The following is a 27,270-nucleotide window of genomic DNA, read 5'->3' on the forward strand; positions in this document are numbered from 1 at the left end:
CAAAGGTATGCATTACTGACTATTAACACTAATATTTATACTATAAACATGAGATCTGATGGAAGATCCTTTGTTGGGAAGCAATAAAAAGAAGCACTTTTCAGGGTGAAGACAAAATAACCTGTCCACTAAACTAATATGATAGCCCCAGTTTTATTTTTGCATTAGTTTAAGGTTTGCAGCTAGCACATTGATATAATAAAGATATATGAATCTTATTTTACTCAAGCCACCTTAAAAGTAAAATATCTTCACTACAGTTTACAAATTAGGCAAATTCAATTAGAGAAAGAAAAATAAATGTGCATTTTTACACAAAAATAGCATGACCAAAGAAGTACATAAAAAAGTTAAAAACCACATGAGAAGATTCAACATTAGTGCATTGTGTGAAAAAGCTAAAAAGCTGGAATAGCCACTCATACAGTGTAGAGTTTTGTTTTAGTTTTTCTTATTTTACAAATTTTCCTTGAGCCATTTAATGTAGTTGTCTGTCATGCGACGTGCAATAAGAAAGTCAGTTGGCCACACCGTGAACATCAGTGCTCCATGAAATCCTGTGTCATAGTGCTGGTGTGTCACCTCAACACCAGCTGCCTCGAGTCGTGTGGCGTACATGATCCCATCATCTCTGAGAACATCATACTCGCACGTCAGAATGTAGGCCTTGGGTAGCGAATGTAAGTCTGCATCCGGGACAAGCAAAGGGGATGCCCTTGGGTCGGTGAATGACTGAGATGATCCATCCATCCCAATTGCCTCCCCACCAAGTCCCTGTGCTACAGCGGGAGCACTGTAGTTGTATTCTTTGTGATATGTTTCTGGGAGAAAAGCGCTCCAGTTCACAAATTTCAGCACCCGGGAGGACTCTGGACTGTTGTGTGCATTGGCCATCATGGCTCTGAAGAGGGCTTTATTGCTAGTGAAATACTCACTCCAGAATCGCACCATGAGAGTGCGTGGCAGAATTGGCATGTCTTGATTCTGCTGATATGAAGGTGTTTTTAGGTCCAAAGCCTGCAGCACGGGGTAAAGGAGTGCCTGAGCCCTCAATTTGATCTGCTGCCCAGGCTCTTTTTGCAGCTGTGAAAGGAGACATAAATAAATTAGAGCCTATCTTGATGAATATGCATATAATGATAACAGGTATTGGCCAACTAGTTACCTATAACAAATAGCACAATCCATCCATCCATTCATCCATCCATCCATCCATTGTGTTAAAGTGAGGTAATATCGCATTCAGAATAATTGATCCCTGAGACCAGAGTTGTGAAATTCTCACCAACCCTGTCTAACCCTAAACTATAATAGGTTGTTTGTTATGATTTGTCACTAGATATTTAAAGCCTAATTTAGAAAAAGATATCACAGCCCTGTTCATTACACATTACAATGCAGTTAAAGCAAATTTTAGTTCTTATTCCATGTGTCATATTACTGTTACAATTTCTAGTTACTTTAAACCAGTAGTTCTCAAACCTTTCAGCTTCCAATCCAGAAAATAACAGCAAAAGTGATCTTGTGACCTCGACTGTGGTTGGAGTGCACAAGGATCACTAGTAACTCTTGTAAACAGGAGGAGAATGACAGAATAAACAGCAACAATGAACAATTTACTGTTTACTGTTGCTTATACCTCTTTGTAAGTGCTCTTTTTTAATCTCCCCTAACATTTATACTATGCAAATGCTTCACTAATATTATATTTTTATTTAATTTGATTTCTAAAGAAGACCTTAATAACCCACACATGTTGATTTGTCATCCCCAGTGGGATCCCAGCCCCAACTTAATGAACCGTTCTTTTAAACAAAACTTGAATGGGTTTTGAGGTACAGTACAGACCAAAAGTTTGGACACACCTTCTCATTCAAAGTGTTTTCTTTATTTTCATGACTATGAATATTGTAGCTTCACACTGAAGGCATCAAAACTATGAATTAACCCATGTGGAATTATATGCTGAACAAAAAAGTGTGAAACAACTGAAAATATGTCTTATATTCTAGGTTCTTCAAAGTAGCCACCTTTTGCTTTGATTACTGCTCCACACACTCTTGGCATTCTGTTGATGAGCTTCAAGAGGTAGTCACCTGAAATGGTTTTCACTTCACAGGTGTGCCCTGTCAGGTTTAATAAGTGGGATTTCAAGCCTTATAAATGGGGTTGGGACCATCAGTTGTGTTGTGCAGGAGGTGGATACAGTACGCAGCTGATAATCCTACTGAATAGACTGTTAGAATTTGTATTATGGCAAGAAAAATGCAGCTAAGTAAAGAAAAACGAGCCATCATTACTTTAAGAAATGAAGGTCAGTCAGTCCGAACAATTGGGAAAACTTTGAAAGTGTCCCCAAGTGCAGTCGCATAAACCATCAAGCGCTACAAAGAAACTGGCTCCTCTCGATGTGGAGGAGCAGCGGCTCTACTCCAATCTCTTCCTGGATGGCCGAGCTCCTCACCTTATCTCGAAAAGAAATCTAAATTTAAAATAAAAATTTCTAGGTAAAAACTATAGATATTGGTCACTGCAACAGTCTGGAAAGCCCCGATCAACACTTCAATAAAGATTTTATCTGAGTTCTAGGAAACTTCAGACTGAAAGGCAAATTTATAGGAAGTAAACAGAAGTGCACACAAGACAGTTCATTGTGGGATCATTAAGCTGCGCGAGGATCCTCCAAAGACACAGCTTTTAAGATGCTTCACTGTGATACACCACCAGATAAAGTTCTGTATAAAGATCACAAGCCTCTTTTCATTTCTTTATATTTTGCTTTACACAAGCCACTCTTTCTTAGTCTTTGAGGATTTTTTTCTTAAGGCGTTCTAAAGCTACAGCTCAGTTTCTTTTTCAATGCATGCCTTTTTTATAATAGGATTTTTTACTTAACATATGTACTACTGTCCTATAAAACAAGTTTTATGTCTGCATGTAACATATATGACCTTGGAAATACTCTGATATCAATTGCACAGTCAGTGTAAAATAAAAATATATCCACTTTAAATTACATGTTTTGTACAAATCTATGGTTTTTGAGCGAGTATTTCAAACTTCTTAAATTATTATATGGGGGAAAAAAATGAATTTCTCTTGATACATATTGACATTTTGCAATCTGTGGTGTGGTGTTTTGCACAGTTTATAGTAGGCTTAAATAAGTTTGGAACCCGCTTGATCATTTACATATTACATCCCTACAAAGGACAAAGAGTGTAGTCTCCTTTTCTCTATCATTAGGCATATATTGTGTTGGACCATGTGGCAGTTACATGTTACTGCAAATAAAACTACGAAATAAAACAGTTTCAAAGGCATAAAGATGGTATTATTGCCCATACAAGGTAATTACAAAATCCAGATATAAAAACTTGCTTTTAACTTTAGCAAAGAACCTTGTTTTGTTACAGTTATGATAGTCCATTACGTATTTCTGAAGCTGTCCAATGTACATATTTTTGCTCCTCAATGCAGATACATTTTTAGCCTGAACGTGACATGAAAGCAGTTGAGATTTTACAGTGTGGTGGTGTGTGGTTTAGCTCAGCTTCAGGGGAAGACAGTAGGCAATGGTTCAAGGAAAACTGCCAGACACACATATTTTATAGCTCAGGGTTTCTACTACGTAGTTTCTTGTCACTCGTCGTATTCCGGTTTATCCGGGACAGGGTCGTGGGGGCAGCAGACTCAGCAGAGACACCCAGACGTCCCTCTCCCCAGACACCTCCACTAGCTCCTCCGAGGGGAGCCCAAGGCGTTCCCAGGCCAGCCGAGAGAGATAGTCCCTCCAGCGTGTCCTGGGCCGTCCCCTGGGCCTCCTCCCGGTGGGACGTGCCTGGAACACCTCCCGAGGAAGGCATTCAGGAGGCATCCGGTATAGATGCCCGAGCCACCTCAACTGGCTCCTCTCGATGTGGAGGAGCAGCGGCTCTACTCCAAGCCCCTCCCGGATGGCCGAGCTCCTCACCCTATCTCTAAGGGAGTGCCTGGCCACCCTAAGGAGGAAGCTCATTTCAGCCGCTTGTATCCGGGATGTCATTCTTTCGGTCATGACCCAAAGTTCATGGCCATAGGTGAGGGTAGGAACGTAGACCGACCGGTAAATTGAGAGCTTTACTTTTTGGCTCAGCTCTCTCTTCACCACAACGGAGTAGTTAGATTCTAAATCTCTAAATGCTAGTTTTTAGTTTCAGCCAAAAATATCTTCTGCAAATGATAATGACCAAATCTAATAGGCTAAAATTCTAAATATTACAATTTGACATTATTATTCAAATATTTAAACTTATCCACAATTAGCCCTGAGTCAGCAACGGAGGTTGGCAACTGCATTACTTTCTGAGCTGAAGTGGCTTCTCTAAGTAAAGTTGTTTTGATCATCCATCCATCCATCCATCCATCCATACATACATCCATACATACATACATACATACTTGTCCTTGTAGGATAGAATTACTTTCATAGCTTACACTTTAACTATATGTACTTACCAGTCAGTTAAAAGTATGTGTTAAAGTGAGACAATATCTCAGTAAATAAATGCAGAGTAACAGATCCCTGAGACTAGAGTTGGAACATTCTCACGAGCCCTGTCTAACCCTAAACTATAGTAGAAGGTTTGTGTTGTGATTTGACACTATATATTTAAAACGTAATTTAGACGAAAAGATACCGCAGCCCTGTTCATTACACATACCTCGTACTCGTACTCGTCTTCCGCTTATCCGGGACCGGGTCGCGGGGGCAGCAGACTCAGCAGAGATGCCCAGACGTCCCTTCTCCAGACACCTCCTCCAGTTCCTCCAGGGGGAGCCCAAGGCGTTCCCAGGCCAGCTGAGAGACATAGTCCCTCCAGCGTGTCCTGGGCCGTCCCCTGGGCCTCCTCCCGGTGGGACGTGCCTGGAACACCTCCCGAGGAAGGCGTCCAGGAGGCTTCCGGTATAGATGCCCGAGCCACCTCAACTGGCTCCTCTCGATGTGGAGGAGCAGCGGCTCTACTCCAAGCCCCTCCCGGATGGCCGAGCTCCTCACCCTATCTCTAAGGGAGTGCTCGGCCACCCTACGGAGGAAGTTCATTTCAGCCGCTTGTATCCGGGATCTTGTTCTTTTGGTCATGACCCAAAGTTCATGGCCATAGGTGAGGGTAGGAACGTAGACCGACCAGTAAATTGAGAGCTTTGCTTTTCGGCTCAGCTCTCTCTTCACCACAATGGACCGGCACAGCGCCCCCATTACTGTGGCAGCCGCACCGATCCGTCTGTCGATCTCCCGCTCCATTCTTCCCTCACTTGTGAACAAGACCCCGAGATACTTAAACTCCTCCACTTGAGGCAGGAACTCCCCTCCAACCTGAAGAGGACAAGCCACCCTTTTCCGGTCGAGTACCATGGCCTCGGACTTGGAGGAGCTGATCCTCATCCCAGCCGCTTCACACTCGGCTGCGAACCGCCACAGCGCATGCTGTAGGTCTTGGCTAGAGGGGGCCAGCAGGACCACGTAATCTGCAAAAAGAAGAGACGAAATCCACTGGTCCCCAAACCAGACCGCCTCCGGCCCTTGGCTGCGTCTAGAAATCTTGTCCATAAAAGTTATGAACAGGACCGGTGACAAAGGGCATCTCTGCCGGAGTCCAACATGCACTGGGAACAGGTCCGACTTAGTGCCGGCAATGCGGACCAAACTCCTGCTCCGCTCGTACAGGGACCGGATGGCCCCTAGTAAAGGGCCCCGAATTCCATACTCCTGGAGCACCCCCCACAGGGCATCACGAGGGACACAGTCGAATGCCTTCTCCAGGTCCACAAAACACATGTGAACCGGTTGGGCAAACTCCCATGAACCCTCGAGCACCCTGTAGAGGGTATAGAGCTGGTCCAGTGTTCCACGGCTGGGACGAAAACCACACTGCTCCTCCTGAAGCCGCGGTTCAACAATCGGTCGGACTCTCCTCTCCAGTACCCTGGCGTAGGCCTTAACCGGGAAGCCGAGGAGTGTGATCCCCGTGTAGTTGGAACACACCCTCCGGTCCCCCTTCTTATGAAGGGGGACCACCACCCCAGTCTGCCAGTCCAGAGGCACTGTCCCCGACCGCCACGCAATGTTGAAGAGGCGTTTCAACCATGAGAGCCCACCGTGGAGCTTTTTAACCACCTTGGTGACTTCAGCCTAGGTGATGAAAGAGTCCAACCCCGAGTCCCCAGCCTCTGTTTCCACCACGGAATGCGTGATGGCAGGATTGAGGAGATCCTCGAAGTACTCCTTCCATCCGCCCGATAATGTCCTCAGTCGAGGTCAGCAGTCTCCTGCCCCCACTATAGACAGTGTTGGTGAAGCACTGCTTCCCCCTCCTGAGGCGCCGGACGGTTTGCCAGAATCGCTTCGAGGCCAACCGGTAGTCCTTCTCCATGGCCTCACCGAACTCTTCCCAGGCCCGGGTTTTTGTCTCTGCCACAGCCCGGGCCGCAGCACGCTTGGCCTCACGGTACCCGTCAGCCGCCTCAGGAGTCCCACAAGCCAATCACAACCGATAGGACTCCTTCTTCAGCTTAAGAGCATCCCTTACTGCCAGTGTCCACCACCGGGTTCTGGGATTGCCGCCACGACAGGCACCGCAGACCTTACGGCCGCAGCTATGGGCAGCAGCATCGACAATAGATGCGGAGAACATGGTCCACTCGGACTCTATGTCTCCAACATCACCCGGGATCTGGTCGAAGCTCTCCCGGAGGTGGGAGTTGAATACATCCCTGGCCGAGGGCTCTGCCAGGCGATCCCAGCAGACCCTCACTATGCGCTTGGGCCTGCCAAGTCTGTCTGGCTTTCTCCTCCTCCAGCGGATCCAACTCACCACCAGGTGATGATCAGTGGACAGCTCAGCCCCTCTCTTCACCCGAGTGTCCAAAACATGTGGCCGAAGGTCTGATGATACGACAACAAAGTCGATCATCGACCTCCTGCCTAGGGTGTCCTGGTGCCAAGTGCACTGATGGACACCCTTATGTTTGAACATGGTGTTTGTTATGGACAATCCGTGACTAGCACAGAAGTCCAATAGCAAAACACCACTCGGATTCAGATCGGGGAGGCCATTCCTCCCGATCACGCCTCTCCAGGTGTCACTGTCATTCCCCACGTGGGCGTTGAAGTCCCCCAGCAGAATAATGGAGTCCCCGGGAGGGGCACTATCCAGCACCCCCGACAGGGACGCCAAGAAGGCCGGGTACTCTGTACTACCACTCGGCCCGTAGGCTGAAATGATAGTCAGAGACCTCTCCCCAACCCGAAGGCGCAGGGATACGACCCTGTCATCCACTGGGGTAAACCCCAACACGAGACGGCTGAGCTGGGGGGCAACAAGCAAACCCACACCAGCCCGCCGCCTCTCCCCGTGGGCCATTCCAGAGTAGAAGAGAGTCCAACCCCTCTCAAGGAGATGGGTTCCAGAGCCCACACTGTGCGTGGAGGCGAGCCCGACTATTTCTAGTCGATATCTCTTGACCTCCCACACAAGCTCAGGCTCCTTCCCCCCAGCGAGGTGACATTCCACGTCCCTAGAGCCAGCCTAAGCATCCGGGGATCGGACCGCTGAGGTCTCCACCTTCGTCCGCCACCCAATACTCTTTGCACCGGTCTTTGCACACATACCAATACAGTTAAAGGAAATTGTTAGTCTTGTACTTGCTATGTGTCAGAAAAAGGCGGACCCAAGATTCAGCCAGACACAGTACTGAAAGTTTAAAAGGTTTATTCAGCCACAAGAAAACGTCACACAGGTAACACTCCTCACAGCTTCCAGGAATCACTGCTTTTGTCTTGCGTGGAACTTGAAACCCAGAGGGGAAACCTCAGTGGGCGGCAGGCGGTGATCTCCACAGCACAGGTAAGAAGTGACTCCAGGCTGAATAATCCGAGGGCTAGGCTGGCTCAATAATCCAAGGACAGAAACAGGGTCAATGATCGGAACAAGAGGCGTCAGGCAAGGGGCAGGCAGAGGCATAAACCAGATGCAGGAAACAAGGTTGACAACCATTATCCAAATAGTCCGACAGGGAGCAGGCAGAGGCATAAATCCAAAAGGCAAGGCAAGGTCAAGAACAATGATCAGACAGGAAGGAACGCTGGATATCTACTCACACGATGGCTTTCAAAAATCTGGCACTGTCTGCTTGTCAGAGTCAGTATATATCAGGGAAGACACAGGTGCTTGGCATTCCACAGATTGCACTACACTGCAGCAGCCACCAGGTGCATCTAATCTGCTGATTGCAGCCAGGGAGACAGGGTAGAGCAGACGTGCCAGAATCATAACAGTACCCCGCCTCTAAGGTCCGGCTCCTGACGGACCACAAGGCTGATAAGGATGGAGATGATGAAACTCACGAATTAGGTCCTTATCAATGATGAACCTCGTAGGAATCCAAATCCGTTCCTCAGGCCCATAGCCCTCCCAGTCAACCGGGTATTGCATTCCACGTCCTCTTCACCTGGACCTGAGAATGCGCCGGACCGAGAACACTGGACCACCATCAATGACCCGGGTGGGTGGAGGGGGCCCGGAGATGGGTCTTAGTCGGGGCTCCACGAAGGTCTTGACCTGAGAAACGTGGAACGTGGGGTGAATCCTCATGGAGTTGGGTAATCTCAGTCGTACAGAGACAGGGTTGATGATCTTGGAGATTGGCAAAGGTCCAACAAATCGGGGTGCCAATTTCCGGGATTCTACCCTTAATGGGAGGTCCTTGACGGAGAGCCAAACTTTCTGCCCCACCTGGTACTTAGGGGCAGGGATCCGTCTCCGGTTGGCCGTTCTTGACTCAACCAGTGACATTCTGATCTTCGATCTCCTGGCCTTTCTCCATATTCTTTGGCACCTTAGGGCAGCCGCTTGGGCGGACGGAACATTAGCTTCTCTCTCCTGAACTGAAAACATGGGTGGCTGGAAACCAAACACAACATGAAAAAGGGACAAACCAGTGGCACTTGATTGCATAGAGTTCATGGCGTATTCAACCCAGGGCAAATTTTGTGACCACTTAGTCGGGTCAGACTCACATAAGATGCGAAGTTTGGTTTCAGCTTCTTGGTTGGCTCTCTCGGTTTGGCCATCAGACTGAGGATGAAACCCTGAGGAAAGACTAACAGAAATTCCCAACAAAGAACAAAACTCCTTCCAGAAACGTGACACAAATTGGGGTCCTCTATCAGAAACAATGTCATTTGGAATTCCATGGAGCCTGAAAACTTCTCGGGTCAATATCTCACCCATCTCCTTAGCAGATGGAAGCTTCTCCAACGTCACCAGATGAACCATCTTTGAAAATCTGTCAATTATGGTTAGTAGTACAGAGTGACCATTAGAAACCGGTAGACCTGTCACAAAATCCATTGCAATATGTGACCATGGGCGGGGGGGAATTGGCAAAAGGTGCAACAACCCGCAGGGGGGCGACAAGAAGGCTTGGCTCGACAACATTGAGTGCATTCAGCAACAAAGTCTTTGACATCCTTGACCAGCGATGGCCACCAAAACTGAGTTCGAACTGTCTGAATGGTTCTGCTGATTCCTGGATGACAAAGTAAACGAGAGCAATGACAAGACTCCAGTACCTGAGGCACAAGATGTTCAGGGACAAAACAGCAGTCAGGTGGATATGATTGTGGGATAGGCAGATCTGTAATGGCTTCCTGGACCTCCATTTCCACCTCCACTCGGGACGCAGACAACCTGACGGTTTCAGGAAGGATAAACTCCTCTTCACCCACAGACGGAGATTCTTCAGGCTCTTGAATCCGGGATAGGGCGTCAGGTTTGCCATTTTTACTCCCTGGTCTGTAAGATAGGGAGAAATTGAAACGACCAAAAAACAAAGCCCACCTAGCCTGTCTGGGGTTTAGCCATTTTGCTGATTTCAGGTACTCCAAGTTCTTATGGTCAGTCCACACCATAAACGGCTCCTTAGTCCCCTCCAGCCAATGTGTCCACTCTGTCAACGCCAACTTGACAGCCAATAACTCTCTGTCTCCCACGTCGTAATTCCGCTCAGCCTGTGACAGAGTCCTTGAAAAGAAGGCACATGGGTGAACACGATCATCCTCACCTCTTTGGCTTAATACAGCTCCGATCCCAGTGCTTGAGGCATCCACCTCCACGATAAACTGTCTCTCTGGGTCAGGAGACCATAACACTGGAGCTGACATGAAGAGTTCCTTTAACCTATTGAAGGCCTTCTCTGCATCCTTATTCCACACAAATTTCACCTTGGAAGAGGTAAGAGCGTTTAGGGGAGTAGCAACCAGGCTGTAATTTCTAATAAACCTCCTATAGAAGTTTGCGAAGCCTAGAAATCTTTGAAGCTGCTTGCGATCAGTTGGAACAGGCCATTCCAATACGGCCTTAACCTTGGAGGGGTCGACAAGCACTTGATCGGGGGAAATGATGAAGCCCAAAAAGGAAGTGGTAGTTATGTGGAACTCACATTTCTCTGCCTTGACGAACAACTGGTTTTGGAGAAGATGCAGGAGAACAGCTCTGACATGTTTTCTGTGGGTTTCCAGATCTTGAGAATAAATCAGTATGTCATCAAGATAAACAAATACGAATTGACCCACCATGTCTCTTAGAACGTCATTGACCAATGACTGAAAAACTGCAGGAGCGTTAGTAAGTCCAAATGGCATGACCTTGTATTCATAATGGCCCGTAGGCGTGTTGAAAGCCGTTTTCCACTCATCTCCTTCTCTGATTCGGACCAGATGATATGCATTCCTTAGATCCAGCTTAGAAAATATCTTGGCTCCCTGGATCTGATCAAAAGCTGTGTTCATGAGTGGTAAGGGATATCTATTTTTAACTGTTATCTCATTAAGGCCTCTATAATCAATGCATGGTCTCAATGAACCATCCTTCTTCCCAACAAAAAAGAAACCAGCACCTGCAGGAGAGGAAGAGGGTTGAATGTGCCCTGCCTTTAATGCCTCATCAACATAACTATTCATGGCCCTGTGCTCTGGACCAGACAATGAATAGGTTCTGCCTTTAGGGGGTGATGTGCCAGGAAGCAAATCAATAGCACAATCATAAGGTATATGGGGTGGCAGAGCTGTGGCCTTGATTTTATTAAAAACCTCCTTTAAATCATGGTATTCTTGCGGTATCTTGGATAAATCTGGATAGGTCTCAACCTCATTCTCCACACTGACCTCAGTAGCAGCAGACAAAAGACAGTCAGCGGAACATGACTCAGACCAACCCAAAACTTCTTTTTTCTTCCAGTCGATGTGAGGGTTGTGTTTCTGCAACCAGGAGGCCCCTAGGACTACAGGGAGTTCAGGTGAATTAATGATCATGAAAGTTACTTTTTCTTGATGATTACCTCCAACTGTTTAGGTAATCTCCTCCGTCCTGAGATGTGAATTGTTCATGCTGTGACCATCCAAAGCTAGCACGTTTCTTGTGTCAGATGACGGAATAAGTTTTATGCCGTTCTTATTTGCAAATGTTTCGTCCATGAATTCAGTATCTGCTCCTGAATCAATAAACACGGCCCCCTGGAGAGACAAAGAAGGGGTTTGAAAATGGGCAGGATACAAGAAGGAGGAGGCAGATAGTTGACTTCGGCTAAGTAGAGACCTCCCTTCCTCTGCTGAGCCTGTCCTTTTAGTGGACACCTGAGTGCTAAATGTCCCTTCTCTCCACAATAAAAACAGAGCTTGAATCTTCTCCGATGATCTTTCTCCTCAGGGGTAATCTTGGTTCTGCCCAATTGCATGGGCTCACAATTATCATTTTCCACAGTGAGAGGTGACCGACTCCTTCTCTCATACCGGTGTGCAGAAAGCTGAGTTAATGATGAGCGACCCTTCTCATGGTGCTTCTCCTTCCATCTCTCTGCCAGCCGAATATCAATGCGAGCAGCCAAATCCTCGAGTTGTTTCAGGGAAGTATAGTCACGGGTCACTAGCTCATCCTTGATGTCTTCGTTTAATCCTTTCATGAATGCATCCATTTGTGCTGCCTCATTCCAACGGCTCTCTGCAGCCAACAAATGAAAGTCAATTATATAGGTCGAGACAGGTTCATCACCCTTTTTGAGGGACAATAATCCTCTTGCGGCCTCACAACTTGGAATGACCGGGTCAAAAACTCGAATGAGTTTCTTGGAAAAAGTTTCATAAAGAACACAAGATGCAGACCTGTTATGCCATTCAGCAGTTCCCCACTGTTTTGCCTTTCCTGCCAGCAGAGATATAACAAATGCCACCTTGGAACGTTCAGTGGGAAAGGATGACGGCTGAAGCTCAAAATGAATTTCACACTGAGTTAGAAAAGCTCGACATTGGTGTGAGTCTCCCCTGAACATCTCAGGTGGAGAGAGGCGTGGCTCCCTTACCTCTGCTGTTGTCCGTGTTACTTGGACGTGGTTTCTTTGTGACGGTGGCGGCTCGGCGACAAGATTGCTAGAAGGTAATGTGGAAATTATTTCCTCCATGCCGGAACCCAACCAGGAAAGGGTCTCATCAACGTGGGTACGCCACTGTTGTGCTGGCGATTGGTCCATTTTTGGCCAGATTTTTCTGCTATGAATCAGAAAAAGGCAGACCCAAGACACAGTACTGAAAGTTTAAAAGGTGTATTCAGCCACAGGAAAACGTCACACGGGTAACACTCCTCACAGCTTCCAGGAATCACTGCTTTTGTCTTGCGTGAAACTTGAAACCCAGAGGGGAAACCTCAGTGGGCGGCAGGCGGTGATCTCCACAGCACAGGTAAGAAGTGACTCCAGGCTGAATAATCCGAGGGCTAGGCTGGCTCAATAATCCAAGGACAGAAACAGGGTCAACGATCGGAACAAGAGGCGTCAGGCAAGGGGCAGGCAGAGGCATAAACCAGATGCAGGAAACAAGGTCGACAACCAGAATCTAAATAGTCCGACAGGGAGCAGGCAGAGGCATAAATCCAAAAGGCAAGGCAAGGTCAAGAACTATGATCAGACAGGAAGGAACGCTGGATATCTACTCACACGATGGCTTTCAAAAATCTGGCACCGTCTGCTTGTCAGAGTCAGTATATATCAGGGAAGACACAGGTGCTTGGCATTCCACAGATTGCACTACACTGCAGCAGCCACCAGGTGCATCTAATCTGCTGATTGCAACCAGGGAGACAGGGTAGAGCAGACGTGCCAGAATCATAACAGTCCTCTATGTGCCCCAGAATTCTTATTATCTTACTTTCTTTGTTATAATTTCTATTTATTGTAACCAGTAATTCCCAAATTTTTCAGCTTCCAACCAACAAAATAACAGTGGACAAGATCTTGTAACCTTGACTGTGATTCGAGCGCACAAGGATAACTGGTGACTCAAGTAAACAGGGGCAGAATGACAGAATAAACAGCAACAATAGCCAATTTACTTTATTGAACGTTGAACTGAACAATGGTGTCTTTGACATGACAAACAAAAAGTGAATGCAGCTCATGCTGATGCCATTTAACTGCACTCTTTTTGGGGTTAATGAAATATAATTTTACTGTTTACAAGTTATAAACAGGCCTGAAGGAACCATCTTTCTGAATTCCACGCGGGCAGGGCAATGTATTTAGTAAAATCCTTAATCAGCTGATTCCACATAAAGTCAGCTGTTCAGTTGCACAATCACTTCCTCCAAAACACACAAACGATATCACCATGAAACAGCGTGTTTGGTTCAGAAAATTTTATTACGTTCTTAGGTGAAACACTGTCTGCAGGAGGAGGGAACAGGCACAGCTGCCCATAATCAGACCGTATAGGAACACCCCACTGAATCCGTGAAGCACAAATGTCTAATTTCCAACCTAAAATTAACTTCACCACGGTCAAAAGTCTGCGGTTTTTTTTGCAGTCCTTCTCCTCATTATTGCCATGGCTGAGACAAAGACTTCTTCATAAACCCGAAAATTTTAAGTTCTTCAGGCAAACTTTGAAGGTTTACCAGATGGCAGCGTCTCTCCTCTCTGCTTCTCCTGCCACATCCCCTCATGTCAAAACCTGTGGCTTATTTCTTGCTGGGCTGCATTCCACATAATTATCCCAGTGGATGATTTTATACATGAAAAAAACATATATAAGACATTCTTGCATATAAAATAGTACAAACATCATTTGTATTTTGTTTATTTATGTTTTTGCTTTCTAGTAATGTTTTTATTTAGGGTTTTTTTATTGTTTCACGCAGATTACTTTAATCTGACAATGTCACACAGTAACATTAACAGCACAGCGCACTACATTGACAGCTGGAGGCGGGGCTTTCAAGCCATAGCTCCAGCCGTCACTGAAGGAATGGAAACAACAGGATCCGTGCCGAGTAGAGAGAGACAGAGCGGAGAGGAGCCACACCGCCTAAAAAGGGCCATTGGTGCAATATATGTCCTTGATGAATGCATATGACTACCAAACTGCACAGAACTGCAAACACATTTCAAAGAACTGCATTCTTATTTATGTGTTATTCATATGATTTTGTATTAGCTTGGGTTTTCAAAGGATTTCAAAGTTATTACTTATTCATTTGTGTCAAGATGGTTTTATCCTACAGCTTCAACACTTTATTACATTATTGTGAATGTATTACACTACTGGCTTTATTACATTTAAAATGACCAAAATTACCACTTTATTGACAGGTATTAAGTTACTGGCCAGTATTACATACATGGTTCTGCATTTACTTTTTTGCTTGCTTTCTCAACAGCTATATAACTTTATCTTCACCATAGCTGTGCAACTGCCGGTGCTGATGAACCATACTGAGCCTAAAAGTCTCAGCTCTTTTGGTAATTTCCTAAAAAGGCTTTGGATCTTAGGGAAATACTGCAATGCTGGTTCATCTGACTTTAATTTACAAATGCAAACACTATTGTTGCATCATGATTACATTTCAAATGTTGTTTTTAGCTGACATTTTATTACACATATTTCAAAGTCTATATGACAAGTCTGTACTAAAGCACAAGGAAATGACTTGAGAATTCACCCAAACCTCAACCCAGATCACTATTACAAAATTAAATTCCAAGGAGATTATCTGCATACTTCCCTGCATGCACAAGGATTACTCTTGAGCCCCTGTACTATCTGTTCATGTGCCTGTTGTGCATCGTGGAGCCTAAAGTTTTCTCTGTGTTGACATACCCCTCTCTCTCTAATGGAAATACAAATGTTTTTATGTTCACTCCTCAGCAACCAAATATTAAATGGAGTCAAGTTTTTATATTTTGTTACGTACTTATATTTCATGTAACCTTTACCCCTAAATAAGACAAAATTGATTTAACTACTGGGCACATGGCTCTCACACGGTTCAAAGCCATAAATGTTACTCCCCTTTATAGTGAGATCATGGTTTGTTTTGTGCAATGAGGTATTGCGCATATCTACTTTTATCTCACTAGAAAACAAAACACTGCCCCTGCAATTAAAGGTGGTATTATCAGTATGAGATGGGTGCCTTATACAAACTCTTCTAGAATGGTGTAAAGTTCAGTAAATTAACTAAATCAACCAATTTAAAACTGGAACTTTTAAAAATTCAATTTTTATCATTGTGTAAAGTCATAGGAAGCTTTCAAACTTTGAATGTGAATGCTTTCCTTTATCTGGTAGATGATGACAAGTGTCACAAAAATACTTAGGATACAACAGCCACTGCCCTAAGATACTTATTATTTCTAAACCCATATCTTGTTGACATTTTGCAAACTTAAAGAAGTCTCTTGGACATCTAAACGTTTTTCAGAAAAAAATTAAGATTCACTTTCTATCTTTGGCTGTATGAGGTGACATAGTTACCCCACAACACCACCTCTCAGTGGTTGATTAGTCCCTTATGACGACTCCTCCTGAAGAGGTGCAGCAGCCACAGTTGAGTTTAGAGACTCAGAAAGAACTTGGGAATCTGTCTATAAGCTTTTGTGCCACCAGTTTAGGAAGAATTGATAAATATTAAGAGATCTGGCTGCATTACCTGCGTTTTTATTTTTTGTTCACATTTAAGTTAAATTAAATTATGTTGAGCTATTCTAGGCTGCTTTAGCTTATTTTTGAATAAAGTTCCAGACTTTGTTGTGTTTTTTTCTCATCTAGAGGAGCTTTCAATTTTACTACAGGTAGTTCCCTTCGGTCATGATCCAAAGGGAACTTCCAGACATCCAAAACCCAGGATCAGAAGAGACCAGTACCACCTGCCAATCTCAGAGCCATCTTTTGGAGCTGAACCTATGTAATAAGATAAAAGAGACAGATGTTACCCGGTCATTTCCCTGAAAACGTTGACCCAACAGCTCTTTTTGGACTACAGAAAGACACTGTTTTTTATTGTGGTGGTTCTGGTGCAGAATGATGACAAATCAAGGCGGGTTCTAAATCTTGGTTTCATTTGTCCTTCTTAATCCCTCCCCTTACAGGTTAATGTCGGTATTAGAACTTTATCATCCGTTTCTTTGTGTTTCTGAGAGACTGACAAACTCTTGTTTAGGTAAAACTCTGAATCTTCCTGTCATGGTCACAAAAATATAATCCTGAACAATATATTGATATATATATATCTATAGATATATCTATAGATATATCTATATATTATATTATATATATAGATATATAGATATCTACTGTATATATGTTGGATTAATTGTATATAGATTTATCTTATATTTTTCCTTTTTTATTAACTTTACTATTTGATCTTTATAACCTTTCTTGTATGTGTGAGTAAGGATGTGATCAGTTGTTTGCAGGCAAGGATCAAAGGTGGAGCTGGGAAGGAAGCCGTCACAGTTGAGGATGTCATAAAGATGGTGGCTGATTGTGCTGAACAGAGGACACACAGATCTTAAGATGGTGGAGACTGTGGAAGTGTGCTGTTATAAGATTATGGTGTATATGACCTGTTTACGTTGCAGCTGTTTATCCCACCCTTCAGAGCAGCAACGTTCATGTAACTAGGGACCAACCTAAAGATAATAAAAAGAGAGGATTGGACAGATGTGTTTTCAGAGCGGTAGGAGATTTGTAACTGAAGAACATCTCTGTCCGTTCTCCTCGCAGCGAGTAAGAAACTAATTCATTGTCTTTCTCTTCTTTATGTGATGTTATAAGTATTTTAGGTTGTTTGAACCTGACATTTTCTTTCCCCTCTCTCTCGGAGTTCCGTCAGCCGTCAGACCCCAGCAGGCGGGCCGAGGTCCAGTCCCGGAAAGGGTCTGAGAATATATATCAACATATACTGAAAATGTTCATCTTTACAGATTGCTCTCTAAAACTAAACTATGATTCATCCTTCAAATTAATATTTGATAGATTATTTAACTGACTGTGTTGTTACCATTAATGCAATTTAATTTAGATTCAAATTCCTTAATCAAACTTGTGATTGGTCAAGGTCATAACAAATTGCTTTCCCGGGCATGAAACATTGTTCAGAATCTTATTCATTTTGTTAACTAAAATTAAAATATATTTTTTGTCACTAATGGCCTTTATTGTACAGTAATTAGACAGGAATGAGGGTGGAAACAGAAGAGGAAGACATGTAGCAAATGACACAACCTCAGCCGCGTCGAGGACCATAGCCTCTGCACATGGTGCGTCCGTTCTACCAACTGAGCCAACAGCTCCCCAAAGACCGACATCGTGTCTATGTGTGAACTTCTACCAATTTCTCTTTACTCCACCTTTTATTATGCCCTCTCATCCTAAAATCACCATGAGGGAACCATATAAATAAAATCTAAGGTGACTCTTCACAGCCTGAATCAATAGAGCAAAAGCAGACTTAGTACCTGCTGGGATACTGCAGCTGCAAGGTTCCCTCCAGCGCTATCTCCTGACACTGCAACACGCTCTGGGTCCACAGAGTACTGGGCTAGCACCCCCTTCTGGAAGAAATGTTTGACCACACGGTACACATCCTCATATGGGACAGGGAAGTGGTGAGCAGGGGCAAGGCGGTACCTGAAACAGATAAGAGTTTGCAGATTAAACCTGTAGCAAAAATAAACAAGCGCTTTGGACGTCAGACAGGCAACACTTTAATCCTGGAAACATAAACATGATAAAAGTTCAGGGTTAAAAATGGCAAACACAAGTAAATAACTCACTATGCAACAGTGTTTTTCCACATTGTAGTCAAGGTTATCTTTAAATGACTGGTATGTTAAATTAAAAAGTCAAACTAGAATGAGCTTTTTTAATGTAACTGTACAGTAGTTATAGTAATAGCACTTAGCGGTGCATATTTGCAGTAATCTCTTCAAACATGCTGTAAATGCTTTGTAAAATTCAGTACACAGATTTCATCCGAGTAAGGTTTCTTTATTAAAGGTATAATACACTATTTAAACCTTATCCTGTCACCAAGAATAATCCCTTAAAAGCATAGTTCAGAATTTTTGCAGCAATGTTCTCTTAAAGGTTATAAGCAGTTAATATCTTATCTGAAGTATATACATCTCTTGGTGTAATGATAAATCCAATTAGTTAGGCTGCATAGTTTAATCTGATGGCTAGTTCCAGAAGGGCAAAGACTTATACTGTCTTAAAACAATTCCACCTCCTATTTGCATGTGCTTGCAGTTTTAATCACCACCTAATGGAAACCTGACTGAATTATTTTAAGTGTCATAAAAATTTTATGACACTTAAAATAATTCAGTCAGCCCTATTTAATAGTGCTTGCCTGAACCATAAAGACAGTTTTAATACTGGAATTGTTTTAAGATGGTAGAAGTCCACTTTGGTCTTGGTCCCTGTCAGACTAGCTGTTAGGCTCACTATCCTGAAGCAAGAAATCTGCCTTTACACTTAAGGATGATGCTATAAACTGTATCTACTACTGTTACTACTAAAATAACCTCACTTCAAAAATCTTAAACTGTCCCTTTAACTTCCTCCGCAAAAGCATTTCTGTAACTACTGTCCCCCTGTTGGTGTCGAACTGTTAAAAATACAAGCCACTAACAACAGAAGTTCTGTTTGGGAGGATAAGATAAAGACCACAAAAAATATACTGAGGAAATCTAAGTTTTTAAAGAAAGCCAGAGAAGTTTGATGAATGAACTTTCTGAATAAATGTATGTTAATACCACAGACAGTGAACTTAGGCAAAAACACAAAAAGTTCCTGTTTGCCATATTCTACTGCTCTGAGTAAAAAATACCTTAAAAAAAGAGCTAAATAACAGCCTTTATGGGCAAATTTTGGATGTTTTGATATTGAGACTTTTTGCTTTTGCTGAATTTACATTTTTAATAAAACAACAACAGAACACTTACTCTACAGAGAGTACAACAGCATCTAGCTCGGTGACAATCTTTCTGGCCAGCAGATCGTATGGACTCATTCCTGTATAAGGTAAAAAAGACACAAGAGAGATCAGATAAGCCTTAATAATGGATCCATGGATTCCTTGAACTACATAGTACCTAACATGAATGTAGAAATCCAAAAACCGTTTCTACCCTACAGACTTTGTTAAATATATATTAACTAATTCAACAGAAAAAGCAGCACGAAGTGTATCACGCAGTGGTGTTTTTTTATATGGATGGTGTGGCTCTTTGCCCAGGATACCATTATTCTAGGGGGCCACCCAAGCTTGAACTCAATTATTTGATGTGCAAACGAGATTTTCTCTAAAACATATTGGAATTAGGAAATCTTTTATTTCTTTGTTAAAATCCAAAAAAGTTGCACTTTGTTGTTTTTAATCATCCACACAACCTAAGTTTGCAGTAAATAGAAAGATCAAAGCTCTACCGAATTATACATGATCAGAAAGAGTAAATGGGACAAGCTTTAGGCAGCAACCATGCAAGAGCTGCCACAGTTGTCACATCATGATTTAGCATTAGGCTAAGCATAAAATACCAACTTTTGAGGCTGCCACAGTTCCAACTGACACAATTATTTTTATATTCTTCTCAGCTTGATCTACTCTGATACCTGCTGTATATTCATCTTTCTACTTCTCCTTAACCCTGTATTTTTAGTTCCCTTAAATAAACGCAAAAATAAGGAAAATCAGCAACCTACGGGAACTCCCCAGACACCATCCTCCCCCGTGCAGGTAAATGACAGCTCTCCTCAGATCAGCATCTTCACCCTGTTGCTTTGGCTGGTAGAGCACCACCTCCACCCCATCGAAATTTTCTTCTGTCACCTTTACGTGCTCATCAGACACAGGTACGATCTTTTCTAATAGAGTAATGACATACATTACATCCATGTAGTCCTTCAGACCCACTGATTCACAAAGGTCTGCCTGGAAAATGGAAAAAGATAACAAAGTTGAAAATAATGATCCTATCATAACCATAATAAGCATAAACATTAAGCTGCAACCATGTTTAATCATGAAAACAGCCGTGTAGAACATGTAAATAGGAGAGGGGAAATAATAGTCACATGAATGCAGCTTTGTGTAATGTCAGCTATTTCTAAACAAAATCTATTTTGAGAAGGCACGACAAAGAGGAAGACACAACTACAGGATAACTTTACGTCAGTCTGAAACAACAACACAGAAGTATTTTCCTTGTTTTAAAGAACAAAGCATATCTGGTTATTAACTTAGGTCAAAATACAAACGGGCTCCGTTTACTGTAAAATTAAATAAAGATGTTAAGAACTTAATGTAAACTGTGTGACTTTAAAGAGAGAACACAACCTGTCAGTCTCAAATTAAGGGGAGCACTTTTTTGTAACAGCACTGTAATTTGTGCCTGCCTGCAAATGATTTAGTCAAATAACCAAACAATGCAATTGTAAATGAGTGTACTTATGTTGTACATTGCTCAAACACATCTTTACTATATATAATTTTAAATTATATTCATACATATCTTTTATGTTTTTTTGTGTTTATTCTATTGATAAAATAAAGTTGTGTCTGAGTTATTGGTCTAACAGACTAAAAATGAGGAAATAAAAAGAATAATAATCTTTTGCATTTATTTTACATTACAGCTATGTTCTCAAAAGTAACTAAAAGGTAGAAAAAGTCCAATTTGCCACTACCGTGTTAGGTATTATGAACGACAGGCGTCTAGCCCTCATAAATGAAGGTGAGTTTCCATAATAGGATCTATTATTAGACCAGGTGAGAAGGACTATGCAACACATGGATTAGTATCTGACATAATCTGGTGCAACCTGCATGTATATCCACATCAGCAAAAACAAAGTTTTACCTGCTGTAAAAGAAAAAGCAAAAACAATTCATTTTAACACATTGTGCTATTTAATACATACCAGAATACAAAAACTGCAAAGTAAAAGCCTTTTATTTACAAAGTCACTAAAAATCATCAGACCCAACAAAAGTTGTCTCTTACCAGGTGGCTGAGCGTTCTGAAAAACGAGTTGGTCAGCATGAGTTTCCATCTCTCCTCTATATTTTCAGGAATTGGTTCATAAACATAATAAGCTGTAAAAGAGCAAAGAGCGACGAATAAAATTATGTTTCCCAGCCTCATCTTACAGCGTGCGTCCACCGGCCACTGAGTGCTGCAAACACGGACGGACAACTGGTTGCACTTGTTAAGGAATCGCTCCGGTGAGCAGGAAAGCGTACGCCCATAAATTAAATTTCAGATCCAGTAGAGTTAACTATTACAGCGCGTGGTTGATGTCATTTGGTGCTTTTCAGCCTGCATATTCGGAGGTTTTCTTCACTGTTGGTGCGCGTTCTGTAGAGCATGTCTGTCTCGTGCAGCAGCGGAATTAATTGAGATGTGTGCGATGTGGAGAGCGCGCGCACGTTGTGCGCTCACGAGGCAGCACCGTCCCATCTTGCCCGTTAGGCAATTCCTCAGGTGCTCTCTAATCGTCCGTAGATTAGAGAGGAAGAACACGGCGTTGTACTAAAATAAACCGGCAACACGGATATGAGAGCTTTTTAGACTAAAATATGTAAAGCTCTAACATATGACGTTTTCTTGGTGATGTATTCACCAGTTACAGTTACCCTTCGGATTCTAGAGTCCAGATAAATATATGTGGTTGCAAGGCAGCCTAAGCTAATTATATGATTGGTGTTAGATTTCCCCATCTAGACTGACAGTCAAAAGCAACATGACTCTGGTGTGGGCTATTCATATTTAAAAAATGCTCCTGGAAGACCCACTAAGGGCTGCAGGAGTTTGTCACAGAAGTAGAAACTTAAATTTGTGTCCAGGTAAAAGGTCGTATTTTTGTGTCGATATAATGACGCTTTTTATGATTTGATTCAAGAATGTAAAAAGCTGATGGTCATAACCTTGATTCCAGAGTTTAAACAACAGCTGTGGGTCTTCAGTCTGAAAGTGTGTAGCAACCAATGTAATAATAGCTAATAATTTAATACAGGCAAATAACATAATAATTTTGACCATTTTAAATGTAATAAAGCCAGTAATGTAATACAGTGTAATGTTAGCTTATTATTTTATTGGCAAAGCAGAAAAAGATATCCTTTGAAAATGGGAAAACTGTAGCAGATGTAGGTGACATGACCACATTCTTTTTTATTGGTTTTATTACATTTAGAAAGGCCAAACCGATAAATGTCACAGGGGCAATGTGGTAAAAAACTGTTGACTTAGCCGTAGACACATTCTTAAAACTTCAAAGGAGTTTCAAAGGACCCAAATTGGGCTATTTTGCTAAACCATCAAATACAGAACGATCCAGGACTAAGTTGATTTATAACAGGTTAGGTGTTTGACCTAGAATACAGAGTTGTGCATTCAATCAAAAATAATTAATCACTAAACAAGTTCTATTTTAGGATAAAATCAATTTTTTTATATATGCATTAAAAATAATAAGATACAGCGAATGCAACAATATTAGAATGTCTAATAAAACCTTCATTGACAAACAGTTCAGTTTAAATACTAAAATTTTATGTTTTCCAACATCAAATTAATCAGATAATTAAATAATTAATTGATTAATTAATTTGTTAATATAGCTAAAACAAACAAAAATATTCAGATACAGGTGCAAGAGGAGTTTCAGTTGATATAATTAAAGATTTTTACCCTGTCTATTATGACTTTTTTCATTATAGTAAAAATTTTGTTTTATATTGTCTCAAAAACGTCATGACAGTATTTGCAAGACGTTTTGTCATGTTTCGGTTTGATGAAGGACTCAAATGCAGAGACAAACTGTGGACTTCAAGAATGAAATAAAGAGAACTTACACAATGGTCTTGAACATGGACGGACATGAAGCTCAAGAAACAGAAAGGGCATAGAACAAGCATTCAAACAGGAGAAACCAGCAGTGAACTATGAAAAACAGTGATCTTAAATACTGAGAGAGGTGTGGGGAATGACATAGGGTGCAGGTGAGTGAATCAGGAGATAATGAGGAACAGCTGAGTAAGAGGGATAGAGACTAATTAACATTGATGAGCTGAACACAGATACACAGAAACTAATGGGAAATATCTAACAGAAATCTAACAGGAAAAAACTCGTAGTTCAAAGACTAACCTAGGAAACTAAACACGAATGAACAAATATGAAAATAAACTAAATGTGGCAAGACATAAAAAACATAACTAGGGAATGATCAAAATACAAACACAAAATTGAGCATGGCCCCAAAAGGGCTTAAGAATGATATTCAATGTTTATGTTGTCATTGGGGGGGCTGCACAGTGGCACAGTTGGTTGCACTGTTACCTAGCACCAAAACAATGGGTTCGATTCCCAGCCGAGGGTCTTTCTGCATTGAGTTTGCATGTTCTCCCCGTGCATGCGGGGGTTCTCACTGGGTACTTCGGTTTTCTCCCACAGTCCAAAGACATGCCTGTTAGGTTAATTGGTCAGTCTAAATTGCCCTTAGGTGTATGAATGAGTGTGTGCATGGTTGTTTGTGTGTTGCCCTGCGATGGACTGGCGAACTGTCCAGGATGTATCCCGCCTCTCGCCCGTAGACTGCTGGAGGTAGGCACCAGCTTCCCCACTACCCACTATGGAATAAGCGGTAGAAAATGACTGACTGACATTGTCAATGAAGGCTCTTGAAACTGTGATCTAATATATATTAGATTACTAACTGACTGCACAAGCAATTTGTTGGTCAAAGTGTGAATACATTCAAAGTGTGAATGTTGAATAAATCTAGCACTAGGTTGCATTAGCTGGTAAAAGTACAGGGGTTGGACAATGAAACTGAAACACCTGGTTTTAGACCACAATAATTTATTAGTATGGTGTAGGGCCTCCTTTTGCGGACAATACAGCTTCAATTCGTCTTGGGAATGACATATACAAGTCCTGCACAGTGGCCAGAGGGATTTTAAGCCATTCTTCTTGCAGGATAGTGGCCAGGTCACTACGTGATACTGGTGGAGGAAAACGCTTCCTGACTCGCTCCTCCAAAACACCCCAAAGTGGCTCAATAATATTTAGATCTGGTGACTGTGCAGGCCATGGGAGATCTTCAACTTCACTTTCATGTTCATTAAACCAATCTTTCACCAGTCTTGCTGTGTGTATTGGTGCATTGTCATCCTGATACACGGCACCACCTTCAGGATAAAATGTTTGTACCATTGGACGCACATGGTCCTCAAGAATGGTTCGGTAGTCCTTGGCAGTGACGCGCCCATCTAACACAAGTATTGGGCCAAGGGAATGCCATGATATGGCAGCCCAAACCATCACTGATCCACCCCCATGCTTCACTCTGGGCATGCAACAGTCTGGGTGGTATGCTTCTTTGGGGCTTCTCCACACCGTAACTCTCCCGAATGTGGGGTAAACAGTAAAGGTGGACTCATCAGAGAACAATACATGTTTCACATTGTCCACAGCCCAAGATTTGCGCTCCTTCCACCATTGAAACCGACGTTTGGCATTGGCATGAGTGACCAAAGGTTTGGCTATAGCAGCCCGGCCGTGTATATTGACCCTGTGGAGCTCCCGACGGACAGTTCTGGTGGAAACAGGAGAGTTGAGGTGCACATTTAATTCTGCTGTGATTTGGGCAGCCGTGGTTTCATGTTTTTTGGATACAATCTGGGTTAGCACCCGAACATCCCTTTCAGACAGCTTCCTCTTGCGTCCACAGTTAATCCTGTTGGATGTGGTTCGTCCTTCTTGGTGGTATGCTGACATTACCCTGGATACCGTGGCTCTTGATACATCACAAAGACATGCTGTCCTGGTCACAGATGCGCCAGCAAGACGTGCACCAACAATTTGTCCTCTTTTGAACTCTGGTATGTCACCCATAATGTTGTGTGCATTTCAATATTTTGAGCCAAACTGTGCTCTTACCCTGCTAATTGAACCTTCACACTCTGCTCGTACTGGTGCAATGTGCAATCAATGAAGACTGGCTACCAGCCTGGTCCAATTTAGCCATGAAACCTCCCACACTAAAATGACAGGTGTTTCAGTTTCATTGTCCAACCCCTGTAGCTGCTAGTGAGCAGGGAAAAGGCTAATTTTATTATGAAGAAACTCATTCTCTACTGTCAGCTAAAGTCATCAACTCAAAACGTCTGATTATTAGCATTATCATACAGCATAATTTCACCATCCTATTCCCCCTGTGGAAACCCAATCAGGTTGTTCAAAATGGAGGTCTGTGAAGAATGATGAGGGTATTTCACGTTTTCTCTAATCCAACAAGCTTAGTAACAATGTGTGATCCAATGTGTGGTTAAAAAATCTCAACTTATATCCTAACAGCCCAGCATGTGAGTTAAAGAAATATCCAGCATCTCTTTCTTTGCCAAGAAAATAGCAATGTCTGTTTAAACAATGTCTCAAAAGGAAGTAGAGAATGATTTCAGTTGTGAGCTACAGTATATCTCTTGATGTTTTAGATGAAGAAATTGTGCCACGTAAAGCTTTGAAGGTAAAATCTCTTTTAGACTAATTTAGTGGAAAGGACATGAGTCAGTGTAAACTGGGTGCTGTTCTGCAGTCAGGTTTTTCTGCATACTTAACCCCAGAAGAGCCACATGTCTGCACGTGACTGGGTGTTAACCTCTGTGTAATGACCTTTTAAAACTTTTTATCCATCAAACTGAAAGTTGTAATTGGTTGGTGGCTTGGAGCAGGCATGTGCCTCCTTCCACCACCCATTAAACTGTATTGAGATGTACTCTGCCAGATTTAGGGCATTACAGAGTGTGAAAGCTTCTGTAAGGCTGATCATTGCTGAGCAGTAGAATACTAAATCTCTTCTATGAATGTATAATTATACTTCAGACACACAGGGATTCTCCCTGGAATTCCCTCATTCCAATTCCACTCCAACAGAGGGCCTTCGCTCTGCCTCAGGGAAACTACCTTGTAAATCTTTCATGGCTCTCTCTCTCCAGTCTTGATATTTAGTTAGTGGGGAAAGCTGGTGTCAGAGCATGAGTGGGTGGGAATGTTGACTTCATCTACGTAAAGACATGCTGTGCTACACCACATGGCAGCAAAACACCCTACTGCATGTCTGGATAACTGAAGCAAACAAGAGGAACAAAGGAAATAATTTGAGCAATGAAGTGGGTGAATATGTATTCCTGTATTTTTGGTGACAAGCAGGATTGTCCAGTGTATATTCAGGTATATATAAATGCAGACAGAATGCAGGCCTTTTGTTTTGCACATTCTTGAGATCTGCTAAAGCACGACAAATTCTTATAATTAGGGAGCTCAGTTCAGACCTCTCCCACTAATAATAAGAGTGAGCAGCAAACTTTTTCACATTTTAATTTGCAGAACCCCTGCTGGAGCAAAGTTAGCTGCATGGTGAGAGGCATCTGAAGGCAATGAATTCATATTGAGGCTGAGACGAGCAAAAACTACAAAGAAAACTCTTTAAAAATTAATGGTATTTCATAATTGTTAAGTGAAAAAAATCAGATAAAGCCCACATATATACCAATAAACTATGCTATTAACTGAAATTAAATGCTAATCTTACATAAAATGTTTGTGTCCTGATAATTCCAATTATTGTACAACAAAACAAGCTTGAAGGAAAGACATTCTTAGTATTTCATCCTGGTCCAAATTTATATAATTAATGTACTTGGTTTATAATTTATAAACTAATTTACAATCCTTGAATTACACTGGCTACTTTATTTGGCACAATTGCTGTCTTATAAAGCTAGCAGATCAGCCATACGAATGAAAGTGGCTTGATGGATTTAGGCATCTAACATGATGAAGACCATTTGCTGAAGTTAAAAGCAAGCATCACAAGAGGGAAGAGAG

At 42.5% G+C, this 27,270-nt stretch overlaps 1 protein-coding gene across 1 annotated transcript; it reads right to left on the minus strand.

The window, feature by feature from the left end:
* Nucleotides 1-405: 405 nt before the first annotated feature.
* Nucleotides 406-21,849, minus strand: aadac (arylacetamide deacetylase). The gene is made up of 5 exons (XM_047392560.1): nucleotides 21,382-21,849; nucleotides 20,081-20,309; nucleotides 19,321-19,390; nucleotides 17,830-18,001; nucleotides 406-1,083 (listed from the first exon to the last, which is right to left on the minus strand). The coding sequence occupies exons 1-5, from the start codon at nucleotides 21,520-21,522 to the stop codon at nucleotides 457-459; spliced, it is 1,239 nt and encodes a 412-aa protein (XP_047248516.1). The 5' UTR covers nucleotides 21,523-21,849; the 3' UTR covers nucleotides 406-456.
* Between the last annotated feature and the right edge of the window lie 5,421 nt (nucleotides 21,850-27,270).

Source organism: Girardinichthys multiradiatus, chromosome 18, assembly GCF_021462225.1.
Source record: "Girardinichthys multiradiatus isolate DD_20200921_A chromosome 18, DD_fGirMul_XY1, whole genome shotgun sequence".
NCBI classification, from domain to species: domain Eukaryota; kingdom Metazoa; phylum Chordata; class Actinopteri; order Cyprinodontiformes; family Goodeidae; genus Girardinichthys; species Girardinichthys multiradiatus.